Raw genomic sequence first — 14873 nt, forward strand, 5'->3', positions numbered from 1 at the left:
GGGATTAAAGGCATGTGCCACCATGCCCAGCCCTATTTTTACATTTTATTGGACAGAAAATCTAAATGTAGGACATAGTATAATTTGTAACTAAAGAATAAAATCAAATCCCCAAAGGGAAAAATGTAGAAAACCACATAATTCTTCGGTTTTACTCACACTAATTTCAACAGTCATAAGATTAAATAAACATACCTCAGAGTAGCCATGACAAATTGTATCCACTGTATTGCAGAGAAATCCTAAGTAAGAGAGAGGAAAAATTAAATCTCTCACATTTAATATTCAACCCAACTTTCATTTTCACTATTTATTAATCATTACTTCAGCACAAATGCTTTTTCAAAACAATGTTGCAAGTTTCAGTAAAAAGGCTCAAGAGACATAAGGAAGGCAGAGTAGTTCCTTTGTCCTCTCTTATTCCTACAGAAAAGAGCATGGGAAATGAGAGAATTAGAAAAAATGAAAAAATAAGATGGGGAAAAAGAAATAAAAAGTTACAATTTGAGAGAGAATAGACAGATGTATGAAAATAAAAGGTGACAAGAATGACTAATACTAAGTACAAGTGATTGACATAAAGCTAAAAAATGGGTCATAAATGATAAAAAGAAAAGTTACTAGTATAGAGAAAACTCCTGTGTGTGGGGGGGGGGGGAACAGACGAGAGAGGAAGAAAGGAGGAGGAAAGAAGAAGGAAGAGACAGCTTTGGACCTTACAGAGTCCCATTTGTCCTCCAGAGTGCTAGCCTCCAGTGGGAAGGCCATAAGGACTTCAGTCCCAGGGACCCTCAGATAGGTGGAGAATCTGTCTCAGCCAGGTTCTAAATCCCCAGGCAGTAAACAGGTAGCTCCACCCCTTCCCCTGCTGGACTCCTCCCCATCTAATCCTGCACAGTACCTTGAGGGCAAGAAGTGAAGTGGTAGAAAGTGCCAAGGAGAAAGTCAAAAATAGAAAGAGCAGGTGACAAGGAAATTCAACTGTAAGAAGCATTAGAAATTGCAAGGAAGGGCAAGAACCAGGAGTAAAAAAATGTAGAGAGAATGAACCATAAGATAAAGGAAAAGGAAATAAAACTGCGAAAGAAAAATGGACCAAAAAAAGGACAAGAAAGAAATGGGGTAGAATGGAAGTCTGCTTAAAACTTGTTCATGTTTTGGAAAGAATGGATATTTGTGCTTGATTCAGCAGCACACATTCTAAAATTGGAACGAGACAGTGCAGATTAGCATGGCCCCCGTGTGAGGATGAAAGAATGGATATTCACTTAAAGGTTTTAGTACTCACAGTGAAAAGATAGAAGACAGATGTTTGCAATATTCAATACTAACATTTGTGTTTGTTTGTTTTTCAAGGTAGGGTTTCACTCTAGCCTAGGCTGACCTGGAGTTCACTATGTAGTCTCAGAGTGGCCTCGAACTCTACTTCCCAAGGCGTGTGCCACCATGCCCAGCTAATACTAACATCTTAATATTCTGAACTTAAAAGCCCATCAGAGGGAGGAGGATACTTAATAGGTTGATATTGTATATATGTAATTACAATGATTGTAATGGGGAGGTAATATGATGGAGAATGGAATTTCAAATGGGAAAGTGTGGGGGTGGAGAGGGAGGGAATTACCATGGGATATATTTTATAATCATGGAAAATGTTAATAAAAATTAAAAAAAAAAAGCCCATCAGAGTGTGGTGTTAGTGGTATAGTGATGAGCACAGCTGCCTTCTGAAATCCCACCAGAAATATAACAGCATCATTAAATTGTACTTAATTAAATTGTATTTAATATAGTTATGCATAAATGCTAGTGTTTTGAACAGGATTTGGAAGGACTGTTAAAGTTTGTAACCATTTATCTTTAACCATACTTTCATATAGTCAGAAAAGTCTTCTTTGTGCCCAGAGGCTCACATATGCAAAGCAGTCACTCTACCACTGAGCTATATCCCACCACCTGAATACTTGTAATAACATAAATTAGGTCATTTGCATGGCTAGAGTCATTTTTTTATTTGAGAGACAGCAAGAGAGAGAGAGAGGGACACAGAACTGACACACTAGGGCCTCTGCCACTACAATTGAATTCTACACACTTGCATCACCTAGTGGGCATGTGTGACCTTGAGTTTGCCTCACCTTTGTGCATCTGGCTAAGATGGGATTTGGAGAGTAGAACATGGGTCCTTAGACTTTTTAGGCAAGTGTCTTAACCACTAGGCCATCTACCCAGCCTTAGAGTAATTTTTTTTTTTTTTTTTTGAGGCAGGGTCTTGCTTTTAGCCCAAGCTGGTGTGGAATTCACTATGTATTCTCAGGCTGGCCTTGAACCCATAGCAGTCCTCCTACCTCTGCCTCCTGAGTGCTGGGATTAAAAGTTTGCACCACTCACACCCAGCCAGAGTAATTTAAATATAATATTCATATCAGATTAAGAGGAAAACAATTTTGTTTTGGTTTTTCTAGATAGGGTCTTGCTCTAGCCCAGTCTGACCTGGAATTCACTATGTAGTTTCAGGGTGGCCTCGAACTCATGGAGATCCTCCTATCTCTGCGTGCCAAGTGCTGGGATTAAAGGCATGTGCCACCACAACTGGGTTGTTGTTGTTTTTAAAGTATTTTATTTTTATTTGCTTATTTGTGAGAGAGAAAGACAGGGAGAGAGAGAGAGAACGGGTGTACCAGGGCCTCTAGCCACTGCAAATGAACTCCAGATATAGGAGCCACCTTGTGCATCTGGCTTACATGGGTCCTGGGGAATCAAACCAAGGTCCTTTGGCTTTGCAGGCAAGTGCCTTAACTGCTCTCCAGCCCTGTTGTTGTTTTTGAGGTAGGGTCTCACTGTCTGGGAACTCACTCTGTAGCTCCAAAGTGGCCTCAAACTCTTGGTGATCCTCCTACCTCGGCCTCTATAGTGCTGGGATTAAAGGTGTGTACCACCATGTGCCTGGCTAATTATTTTATTGATACACTTATTAGATAATAAATAAAAGTACTAGGATATTTATGATCAAAAGTCTCTAGCAAAAGGTCTTGGGGAATGTTTGAGGTCTCCAAAACTATTTGATAAGGGTGGAGAGCCTAATGACATTCTACCCAAGTGATAAGAAAATGCTTTGGACAAAAGACTCTTGTGTCAGTCAAGAACAAATCTCAAATTGTTCAGAAAATAGCTATACCAAACCAGTCCACTGCTCTTGATAATATAATCAGCCTCAGAGAATTTTTCCCTTGGCATGGGTTCAAAAATGCCTATGCTACCTTCTAACATTTAGGAGTTTGCTTTTCAGACTTTTTCTCTAAATCCCTACCTTTCTCTTCTCTCAGTCCCTCCCTCCAGCTTCCTCTGCTCTCCACTCCCATCTCTTCCCCCACCACATTCTTTATTTTTAAAAATAAAAACTTGGGCTGGAGAGATGGCTTAGTGGTTAAGGCACTTGCTTGCAAAGCCTAAGGACCCAGGTTCAATTACTCAGTGATCATGTAAAGCCAGATCCACAAGGTGACACATGCATCTGGAGTTCATTTGCAGTGGCTAGAAGCCCTAACAAGCCCATTATCTCCCTATCTTGCCTCTCAAATACATTAATTAAAAAGAAATCTGCTGGGTGTGGTGGCCCACGCCTTTATTCCTGGCACTCAAGAGGCAGAGGTAGGTGGATCACCATGAATTCGAAGGCACCGTGAGACTACAGTGAATTCTAGGTCAGCCTGGGCTACAAAGTGAGACCCTACCTCTAAAAACAAAAATACAAAAACAAAACCAAAATCTTGTCATCTTCTTTTTATTGGACCCAAACAATGAAGTAGGTAGTATTTGTTTTCCTCTTTTTAGTTCTGGTGTGTGTGTGTGCTCATGAGCATGTTTGCGTATATTTCTGGCATCAAACCCAGGCCTTGTATAAGCAAGACATCTTACCCCAACTCCTTCTCATTTTTTTAAATGTTTTAATGCTGAATAATTTACTAGTTATCTTCGTCTTTTACAAGAGTATAAGGATAGGTTGTTTGTAAAGTCTGCCAGGTTCCGGTTCAATTCCTTCACATAGTAAGTGGCATCCCCCCCCCCCAACAAAGAAGTGGAGCATTATCTGGAGTTCTTTTGCAGAGGCACTAGGCCCTACCTAGAGTGCCCATTCACTGTTTGCATATAAATGAAATTAAGAGGTAGTGGTAGGAAGATTGCTGTGAGCCAGCCTATGACTACAAAACAAGTTCCAGGTCAGCGTGGGCTACAGTGAGACCCTACCTCAAATGAGAAAAAAAACAAAAACAAAGGTAACCAGGCTTAGTGGCTCATGCAAATACTCCCAGGAGGCTGAGACAGGCTGGTCACAGTGTTGGAAACAAGTCTGACTTATAAAGTGAGACTATTAACTCAGCACATCAAAATGTAAAGATATAAGGCACTCACCCTAATGCAGTCACTAAATGATCTGTTCAACACAAAGCCCAAGGCTCACTTTTTTTAACTATTTATTTTGAGAGAGAATGAAGGGCCACACCAGGGCCTTAAACCACTGCTTGTTAACTCCAGATTGAGTGTGACCCATTGCACACATTTGTGACATTGCTTGCTTGTGTCACTGTATCTGGCTACGTGGTTCCTGGAGATTCGAACATGAGTTCTCAGGCTCCTCAGGCAAGCTCCTAATTGCTAAGCCATCTCTCCAGCCCTTTTTGGGATAGGGTCTCACTCTGGCTCAGACTGACCTGGAATTCACTATGTAATCTCTAGGTGGCCTCAATCTCACTGAGATCCTACCACCTTTGCCTCCAGAGTGCTCAGATAAAAGGCATGGGCCACCATGTCAGGCTCAAGAATCTTATTATTATTATTATTTTTAAGAACAGAGATTTCCAACTCAACGCCTGTAGGTAAATTCTATTCTGCTGTCTCTGTCAATTGCCAACAGAAAGCTAAACTCCAAGTGCATGCACCACCTTGTGCATCTGGCTGGGGAATCAAACTTGGGTCTTTAGGCATTGTAGGCGAGAACTTTAACTGCTAAGCCATCTCTCCAAACCACGAATGTTTTATTTTATTTATTTGAGAGAATGAGAAAGAAGCAAACAGAAAGAATGCACTACCAGGCCCTCTAGCCATTGCAAACAAACTCCAGACACATGCACCACCATGTGCATCTGATTTCTGTAGGTATTAAGGAATGGAACTTTGATCCTTGGACTTTCCAGGCAAGTTCCTTAAACCACTATGCCATCTCTCCAGCCCAAGAATGTTTTTAAAACAGGTAAATGGGATGGCTAAGAGGTCTGAAGCACTTGCCTATAATGTAACATCTGGCCCAGTACCCAGGACAGCCCGATGCATCAAGTGGTGCATACTCCTGGAGCTGTAAGCATTCTTCTCTAGAATCTGGTTGAGTATCTGTTCTTTCCGTACGAGTTGATGTAATATGTTACATGGTGTGACAAAGGAGTCAGAGATCTGATTTTCTGGTGGAGACAGGTTTTGCGTTCAGGCGAGGACATCTGAAGCCAGTTGCAATGCTGTGCTATTTTCTTTCTTCAGGTAGGTCAAGAATACCCTATCTTCAAGTCATCCTGGCCTTTGCCCACGCGCTCTGCTCCAGAGCTCTTCCGGATGCTACCTGCCTGCCAGTCGCTGCAGCCTCCTTCTCATTTTTAAAAAAATATTTTATTTTTGCTTATGAGAGAAAGAGAGAACAGAAATGCCAGGGCCTCCAGCCACTGAAAACTAACTTCAGACGCATGTGCCACCTTGTGCATCTGGCTTACATGGGTACTGGGAAATCAAACCTGGGTCCTTAGGCTTCACAGGCAAGTGCCTTAACCACCAAGCCATCTCTTCAGCCCATTCTTTCCCTTTTTCATTAAAGTTCCCTTTAAACACATTCCAAGTCACTTATTATTACAAATAACACATAGTACATATCAGTTGAAATGAGAATATGGTCTTTAAACTACCATGAGCAATTTACTTAAATGGATACAAAAATATTTTATGGAGCAAAAAGTTTTCTAAAAATAATAAATATTTCTAATAATAATAGCTGACAATTTCATTTATTGTGTATGTATGTATGTGTATGTGTGAGTGCATGCATATACAGTAGTGTCTCCTGCTGCTGCAAATGAATGCTGTACACACGCACTACTTTGGGTCCAGCTTTATATGGTTGCTGAGGGATCAAACCCAGACCTGCAGGTTTGCAAGTAAGCACCTTAACTTTTTGTTTTGTTTTTGTTTTTCAAGGTAGAGTCTTGCTTTAGTCCAGCGTGACCTGGAATTCCCTATGTAGTCTCAGGGTGGCCTCGAAATCACCTCAATCCACCTACCCCTGCCTCCCAAGTGCAGGGATTAAAGGTATGCACCACCATGCCCAGCAGCACCTTTAACTTTTAACTGTTTTAACCACTAAGCCACCTCTCCAGCCCAACAGCTGTTTTTGAGTGGATTCTATGTGGAAGGATCCACGCTATGTAATTTAGTTCTTTAATTTTTTTTTTTCAATTTGTTTGAAAGGAGAGAGAAAATGAGGAGTGAGTGTAGCCAGGGCCTCTTGTCACTGCAGACTCCAGAAGCATGCACTGCTTTGTACAACTGGCTTTCTGTGGGTATGGGAAACGAATCTGGGCTGTTAGCCTTTGTAAGCAAGTGTCTTTAACTGAGCCAACTCTCCACCCTCAACTTTTACAGAACTTTTGAGGCAAGAAGTGTTTACAGAGGAAGAAGCTAAGGCTTTAAAGAGTTAGCACTTCTCAAAGATTACAGTTATTAAGTGAACCTGCAAATATTCAAACTCAGTCCAACTTGAGATTTCTCACTTATACACTATAGGATTATGACAAGGAGTGAATCAATAGAACCACACAATTAAAACATGCATGTTTTATTTTGTTTTTTTTTTCAAATTTTTATTAACAACTTCCATGATTATAAAAAATATCCCAAGGTAATACCCTCCCTTCTCCCACTTTCCCCTTTGAAACTCCATTCTCCATCATACCCCCTTCCCATTTCAATCAGTCTCTTTTATTTTGACGTCATCATCTTTTCCTCCTCTTATAATGGTCTTGTGTAGATAGTGTCAGGAACTGTGAGGTCATGGATATCCAGGCCATTTTGTGTCTAGGGGGAGCATGTTGTAAGGAGTACTGCCCTTCCTTTGGCTCTTACATTCTTTCCGCCACCTCTTCCGCATTAGACCCTGAGCCTTGGAAGGTGTGATAGAGATATTACAGTACTGAGCACTCCAGTCACTTCTTTCCAGCACCAAAAAAAATGCATGTTTTAAATGAATGTGAAATAAAAGGAACTTTCCGATTATATCATAGGATACATATATTTAGTGCTGAAAAGAGTAGTACAGAAAAAGTTATCAAAAAGGCAGCAAAAAAAATGGTTTTTAAAAGTAGCATAGCCAGGTGTGGTGGTACAGGTAGGAGGACTGCCAGGAGTTTGAGGCCACTCTGAAACTATATAATGAAGAACAGGTCAGCCTGGGCTATAGCAAGACCCTACCTCAAGAAACCAAAAGAAAAAAAAAAGAAGCATAAATCTTTGAAAAATCAGGCAATGGTGTTTACAACATCACAATCATGGTTTAGAAGATGGCTCAGTGGTAAAGTACTTGCCTTGGAAGCATGAGAATATGAGCTTGATCCTCAGATGTAAACCGATGTCGAAATGGTGGTGTGGTAGTGTGTGCTTATAATGCCAGCCTTGTTTTTCTGTTTTGTTTTGTTGAGTCAAGCCTAATGGACTGACCTTTTTTTTTTTTTTTTTATGCGAGAGAGTAAGAGAGATGAAATTGGCATGCCAGGGCCTCCAGCCACTGTAATCAAACTACAGACGCGTGTGTGACCTAATGAGCATGTGCAACTCTGCACACTCGCATCACCTTGTGCATCTGGCTCATATGGATCTGAAGAGTTAAACATGGGTCCTTAGGCTTTGTGAGCAAGTGCCTTAACCACTATGCCATCTCTCTAGTCCCTAGTTTTTTGAGATAGGGTCTCACGCTAGCCCAGTATGACCTGAAATTTACTATGTGGTTTTAGGCTGGCCTTGAACTCACAGTGATCCTACCTTACAAGTAGGATTAAAGCATAATCTCCATGCCCAGCCACTTTCTTTATTAGGAGAAAAGATCATAGAATCTGCAATCATAAATTAAGAAATTTAGTATATTTGGGATTTGGACAAAGTAGTTAGCGAGAAATTTCATGATATAAAAGGAATAAAATATAAGCCAAGTATGATGGCACATGGCTTTGATCCCAGCACTTGGATCACCATGAGTTTGAGGCCACCCTGAGACTACATAGTGAATGAATTCCAGGTCAGCCTGGGCTAGATTGAAACCTATCTCAAAAAAAAACCTAAAAATAAATAAAGAAATAAAAACAAATAAGTTTCTTCAGGAGAGAAATTTTTATCATTTACTTTTGTAATTTATTTTTTCCTTTCTTTTTTTCAATTTTTTATTAACAACTTCCATGATTATAAAAAATATCCCATGGTGATACCCGCCTTCCCCCCATGTTCCCCTTTGAAACTCCATTCTCCATCATATCCCCTCCCCATCTCAATCATCTCTCCATCTCTTTTATTTTGATGTCATGAACTTTTCCTCCTCTTATGATGGTCTTGTGTACGTAGTGTCAGGCACTGTGAGGTCATGGATATCCAGGCCATTTTGTGTCTGGACGGAGCATGTTGTAAGGAGTCCTACCCTTCCTTTGGCTCTTACATTCTTTCCACCACCTCTTCCGCATTAGACCCTGAGCCTTGGAAGGTGTGATAGAGATATTGCAGTACTGAGCACTGCGGTCATTTCTTTCCAGCACCATGATACCTTCTGAGTCGTCCCAAGGTCACTGCTATCTTAAAAGAGAAGATTCTCTACCAAAAGTGAGAGTAGCATTAATATAAGGGTATGAACATTAAGAGAAGTGCTTACTGGACAGTTTGATAAGCATAGTATATACATTTAGCCAGAGAACAACAGACATTACACCCCTAGGGCTTATGACTACCCCTGTTTTAAGTTTTAGTATCAGGGATGTATTCCCTCCCATGGAGTGGGCCTCCAGTCCAATTAGAGGGCACTTGGTTTCCACCATGGTAGATGTGCCACTATTGTACCCGTTGGCTCATTTGGCCTGGCTGGCCAAATATAAGGCTTACAGTGTCCGTTGTTAAGTATCTTCACTGGTGATTTCTCTTTCTCCCATTGAATTGCATGCAGAATGGCATCTTCCAGCTTTTTTTTTTTTTTGGTTTTTGTTTTCTGAGGTAGGGTCTCACTCCAGCCCAGGCTGACCTGGAATTCACTATGGAGTCTCAGGGTGGCCTCGAACTCATGGCGATCCTCCTACCTCTGCCTCCCGAGTGCTGGGATTAAAGGCGTGCGCCACCACGCCCGGCTTATCTTCCAGCTTTATGTCAGCTTGTCTACCAGAAGGAGGTTATCAGCTCAGTTCCAGCAGGATTTCTTAATGGCTTTGCAGCCCAAGTATGTGGAGTCTTCAGCAATAGGGTCTTACCATCTATTCCTTATAGGAAATCAGGGCCTCTTCAATGACCTATAACATTTTGGGGGCATCAGGGGCCTCCCTGGCCAACAACTCACTGGAAGATATCCCATACCTGGCACTGAAATTTTTCTACCAATAATCTATGGCTCCTGAGTGTTCCATTGTCCAAAAAAAGTAGGATTCCATATGATTTACTTATATCCTCTTAGATTTTGATTAGCCCTCCCACTACCTTTTCTTTACTCGAACTCTTCCCCTGACCTCACCTTGGGCCTTTTCACCCCCATTAATCTAGTCTTCTACTTACATATATACAATACCATCCTATTAAGTATCCCTTCCCTTCCTTTCTTCCTTTTATATCTCTTTTATAGCTTACTGGCCTCTGCTACTGAGTTTTTTCCTTCTCACACAGAAACCCAACCATCTGTAGCTAGGATCCACATATGTGAGAGAACATGTGATGCTTGGCTTTCTGGGCCTGGGTTATCTCACTTAGTATAATCCTTTCCAGACCCATCCGCGTTCCTGAAAATTTCATAACTTCATTTTTCTTTACCGCTGAGTAGAATTCTATTGTAAAAATGTGCCATATCTTCATTATCTTCCATCAGTTGAAGGACATCTAGGCTGGTTCCATTTGCCAGCTATTGTGAATTGAGTGGCAATAAACATAGTTGAGCACGTACTTCTAAGGTAATGAGATAAGTCCTTGGGATATATGCCTAGGAGTGCTATAGCTGGGTCATATGGTAGATCAATTTTTAGCTGTCTTAGGAACTCCACACTGATTTCCACAATGGCTGGACCAGATTGTATTCCCACCAACAGTGTAGAAGGGTTCCTCTTTTTCTGCATCCTCACCAGCATTTATGGTCACTTGTTTTCATGATGGTAGCCAATCTGATGGGAGTGAGATGGAATCTCAACATAGTTTTAATCTGCATTTCCCTGATGACTAGGGATGTAGAACAATTTTTTAGATGCTTACATGTCCTCTGTATTTCTTCTTTTGAGAACTCTCTTTTTAGTTCCATAGCCCATTTTTTAATTGGCTTGTTTGATTTCTTATTATTTAATTTTTTGAGTTCTTTGCATATCCTAGATATTAATCCTCTATCAAATGTATAGCTGGCAAAGATTTTTCCCCATTCTGTAGGTTGCCTCTTTGCTTTTTTCACTGTGTCCTTTGCAGTGCAAAATCTTTGTAATTTCATGAGGTCCCAGTGATTAATCTGTGGTTTTATTGCCTGAGCAATTGGGGCTATATTCAGAAAGTCTTTGCCAAGACCAATATGTTGAAGGGTTTCCCCTTTTTCCTCTAGCACTTTCAGAGTTTCAGGTCTGATGTTAAGGTCTTTAATCCATTTGGACTTAATGTGCATGGAGAGAGAAAGAAGAATCTATTTTCATCCTTCTACAGATAAATATCCAGTTTTCTCAGCACCATTTGCTGAAGAGGTTGTCTTTTCTCCAATAAGTATTTTTGGCATTTTTATGGAATATCAGGTGGATATAGCTACCTGGACTTACATCTGGGTCCTCTATTCTGTTCCATTGATCTACATGTCTGCTTTTGTGCCAATACCATGCTGTTTTTGTTACTATGCCTCTGTAGTATAGGTTAAAATCACCAGCCTTATTTTTGTTGCTCAGTATTATTTTAGATATTCAAAGTTTTTTGTGATTCCAAATGAATTTTGGCGTGTTTTTCTACTTCTGTGAAGAATGCCATTTTTATTAGGATTGCATTAAATATGTAGATTGCTTTTGTTAAGATTGCCATTTTCACAATATTGATTCTTCCGATCCAGGAACAAGGGATGTTTTTCCATTTCCTAGTGTCTTCTGTAATTTCTTGCTTGAGTGTTTTAAAGTTTTCATTGTAGAGATCCTTTACTTCCTTGGTTAGGTTTATTCCAAGGTATTTTATTTTCTTAGATGCAATTGTGAATGGGAGTGATTCTCTGATTTCATCCTCTGTGTGTTTGTTGTTAGCATATAGGAAGGCTACTGATTTCTATGTATTTATTTTGTATCCTGCTACATGGCTATAGGTGTTTATCAGCTCAGTTTGCTGGTAGAGTCTTAAGGGTCCTTTATATATAGAATCATGTTATCTGCAAATAATAACTTGATCTCTTCCTTTCCAATTTGTATCCCTTTTATGTGCATCTCTTTTTTTAAAAAAATTTATTTATTTGAGAGCGACAGACACAGAGAGAAAGACAGATAGAGGGAGAGAGAGAGAATGGGCGCACCAGGACCTCCAGCCTTTGCAAATGAACTCCAGACGCGTGCGCCCCCTTGTGCATCTGGCTAACGTGGGACCTGGGGAACCGAGCCTCGAACTGGGCTCCTTAGGCTTCACAGGTAAGCGCTTAACCGCTAAGCCATCTCTCCAGCCCTTATGTGCATCTCTTGCCTTACTGCTATGGCTAAGACTTCCAGTACTATATTAAATAAAAGTGGGGACAGTGGACACCCTTGTCTTGTTCCTGATTTTAGTGGAAAATCTTCCAGTTTTTCCCCATTTAGTAATATGTTAGCTGTAGGCTTGTCATAAATAGCCCTTATTATATTGAGATAGGTTCCTTCTATTCCTAGTCTCTGTAGGGCTTTTATCATGAAGGGATGTTGGATTTTGTCAAATGCTTTTTCTGCGTCTAAAGAGATGATCAAGTGATTTTTGTCCTTCAGTCTATTTATATAATGTATTACATTTATCAATTTGCATCTCTGGGATAAAGCCTACTTGGTCAGGGTGAATGATCTTTCTGATATATTCTTGTATTCTGCTTGCCAATATTTTGTTGAGAATTTTTGCATCTATGTTTATGAGGGAGAATGGTTTGTAATTTTCCTTTTTTCTTCTATCTTTGCCTGATTTTGTTATCAGGGTGATACTGGCTTCGTAGAAGTTTAGTAGGATTCCTTCTTTTTCTATTTTATGGAAAAGCTTAAGAAGCAACGGTGTTAGCTCCCTGAAGGTCTGGTAAAATTCAGCAGTGAATCCATCTGGGCCTGGACTTTTTTTAGTTGGGAGATTTTTGATAAATGCTTGGATCTCCATACTTGTTATAGGTCTATTTAAGTGATTAATCTCATCTTGATTTAATTTAGGTAGGTCATATAAATCAAGGAAATCCATTTCTTTCAGATTTTCATATCTAGTGGAGTAGTGTCCCTATGATTTTTTAAATTTCTCTGGTCTCTGTTGTGATATTGCCTTTGTCATCTTTAATTTTATTAATCTGTGTCTCTTCTTTCTTTCTTTTGATCAGATTTGCTAGGGGTTAATCAATCTTGTTTGTCCTTTCAAAGATCCAACTCTTTGTTTCATTGATTCTGTGGATATTTTGGTTTTGATTTCATTGATTCCTGCCCTAATCTTTATTATTTCTTCCCGTCTACTAATATATGGTTTGCCTTGTTTTTCTTTTTCCAAGGCTTTAAGGTGAAACATTAGGTCATTTACTTGTGACCTTTCTAGTTTCTCAAAATAGGCACTTAAAGATATAAATTTACCTCTTAGGACTGCCTTCATTGTATCCCAGAGATTTTGGTATGTTGTGTTCTCATTGTCGTTTGACTCTATGAATTTTCTGATTTTCTTCTTGATTTCTTCATGGACCCATTCATCATTTAGTAGTGTATTGTTTAGTTTCCATGATTTTGTGTATGCTCTATAGCTTTTCTTGCTATTGATTTGTAGTTTGATTCCATTGTGATCAGATAGAATGCAAGGAATTATTTCAACTTTCCTGCATTTGTTAACATTTGTTTTGTGTCCTAATATATGGTCTATTTTAGAGAAGGTTCCATGTGCTGCAGAAAAGAAAGTGTATTCTGCACCATTTGGATGAAATGTCCTGTATATATCTGTTATGTTCATTTCTTCTAAGACCTTCTTAGTCCAGATGCCTTTCTGTTTATTTTTCCCGGGATGACCTGTCAATTGATGAGAGTTGGGTGTTGAAATCACCCACTACCACTGCGTTTGGTGTTATCTGTGGCCTTAGTTCTAATAGCGTTTGTTTGATGATTTGGGGAGCCCCCATGTTAGGTGCATATATGTTTAGGATTGTAATATCCTCCTGTTGGAGGGTGCCTTTAAACAATATAAAGTGACCTTTCTTATCTTTCTTAATTAATGGTGGACTGAAGTCTACCTTGTCGGATATTAGGATAGCAACCCCTGCTTGTTTTCTAGGTCCATTTGCTTGAAACACCATTTTCCAACCTTTCACCCTAAGATAGTGTCCATCCTTTGTAGAAAGGTGGGTTTCTTGGAGGCAACAAATTGAAGGATCCTGCTTTTTAACCCCGTCTGCAAATCTATGTCTTTTGGTTGGGGCATTGAGGCCGTTGGTATGAAGAGATATTATTGAAAGGTATTTATTTTTTCCATTTTTTGTAGTTCTTCCGGTTGTACCTTTGCTCTCTTGTGTTAATTAGTATTTGTTTTTTACAGATTCCTTATATGAGTGCTTTTCTTTCTCTTCAGCATGGAGGAGTCTTTCAAGTATTTTCTGTAGAGCTGGTTTTGTCTTCAAATACTCCTTTAGCCTTCTTTTGTTGTGGAATGTCCTTATTTCTCCATTTATTTGAATGGATAGCTTTGCAGGATAAAGTAACCTTGGTTGACAGTTGTTATCTTTCAGAACTTGGAATACATCACTCCAAGCCCTTCTGGCCTTTAAAGTTTGTGTTGAGGGCTTGAGAGATAGCTTAATGGCTAAGGCCTATGACTGTGAAGCCTAAGGACCCAGGTTTGATTCTCCAGGTCCCACATAAGCTAGATGCACATGGTGGCTCATGCATCTGGAGTTCATTTGCAGTGGCTAGAGGCCCTCGTGTGTCCATTCTCACTTTTTCTATCTCTCTCTCCTTCTTTCTGTCTCTAATAAATAAATAAATAATAAAAAATATTTTTTAAAAAGTTTGTTTTGAATAATCTGCTGTAATCCAGATGAGCTTGCTTTTGTAGGTAACTTGATTTTTCTCTCTAACTGCTTTCAATATTTTTTCTTTGGTTTGTATGTTTGGTAGTTTGATTATAATATGGCAAGGAGAGGTTCTTTCCATGGTTTGTCTGGTTGGTGTTCTAAAGGATTCCTGTATCTGCATTAGCACCTCTTCCCCAATTTGGGGGAAGTTTTCTTTTATGATTTGTGGAAGATGCCTACTATGCCTTTGGAGTGAAATTCTTCTCCTTCTACTATGCCCTAAATTCTTATGTTTGATCTTTTCATAGTGTCCCAAATATCTTGAAATTCCCATTCATACTTTTCTATTAGTTTGTCTTTCTCTTTGTTGGACTATATTAGATCTGTCACCTGGTCTTCA

General features: G+C 39.7%; 1 protein-coding gene and 1 non-coding gene across 2 annotated transcripts in view; one reads left to right on the top strand and one right to left on the bottom strand.

Annotated features, from left to right (window-relative positions):
- Positions 1–833, bottom strand: part of Tmem116 (transmembrane protein 116) — a 78706-nt gene extending 77873 nt beyond the window's left edge. Inside the window, exons 1-2 of the mRNA XM_045132375.1 lie at positions 721–833; positions 196–242 (exon numbers count right to left, since the gene is read on the bottom strand). Coding sequence (XP_044988310.1) covers positions 196–242; positions 721–768 — 95 coding nt within the window. The 5' untranslated portion in view covers positions 769–833. The remainder of the gene's footprint in view (positions 1–195; positions 243–720) is intronic.
- Positions 834–1176: 343 nt separating this feature from the next.
- LOC123454336 lies at positions 1177–1279 on the top strand. The gene has a single exon (XR_006633311.1). It is a non-coding gene; the product is annotated as a U6 spliceosomal RNA (small nuclear RNA).
- Positions 1280–14873: the final 13594 nt, after the last annotated feature.

This window comes from Jaculus jaculus, chromosome 13 (assembly GCF_020740685.1).
Source record: "Jaculus jaculus isolate mJacJac1 chromosome 13, mJacJac1.mat.Y.cur, whole genome shotgun sequence".
Classification (NCBI taxonomy): Eukaryota; Metazoa; Chordata; class Mammalia; order Rodentia; family Dipodidae; genus Jaculus; species Jaculus jaculus.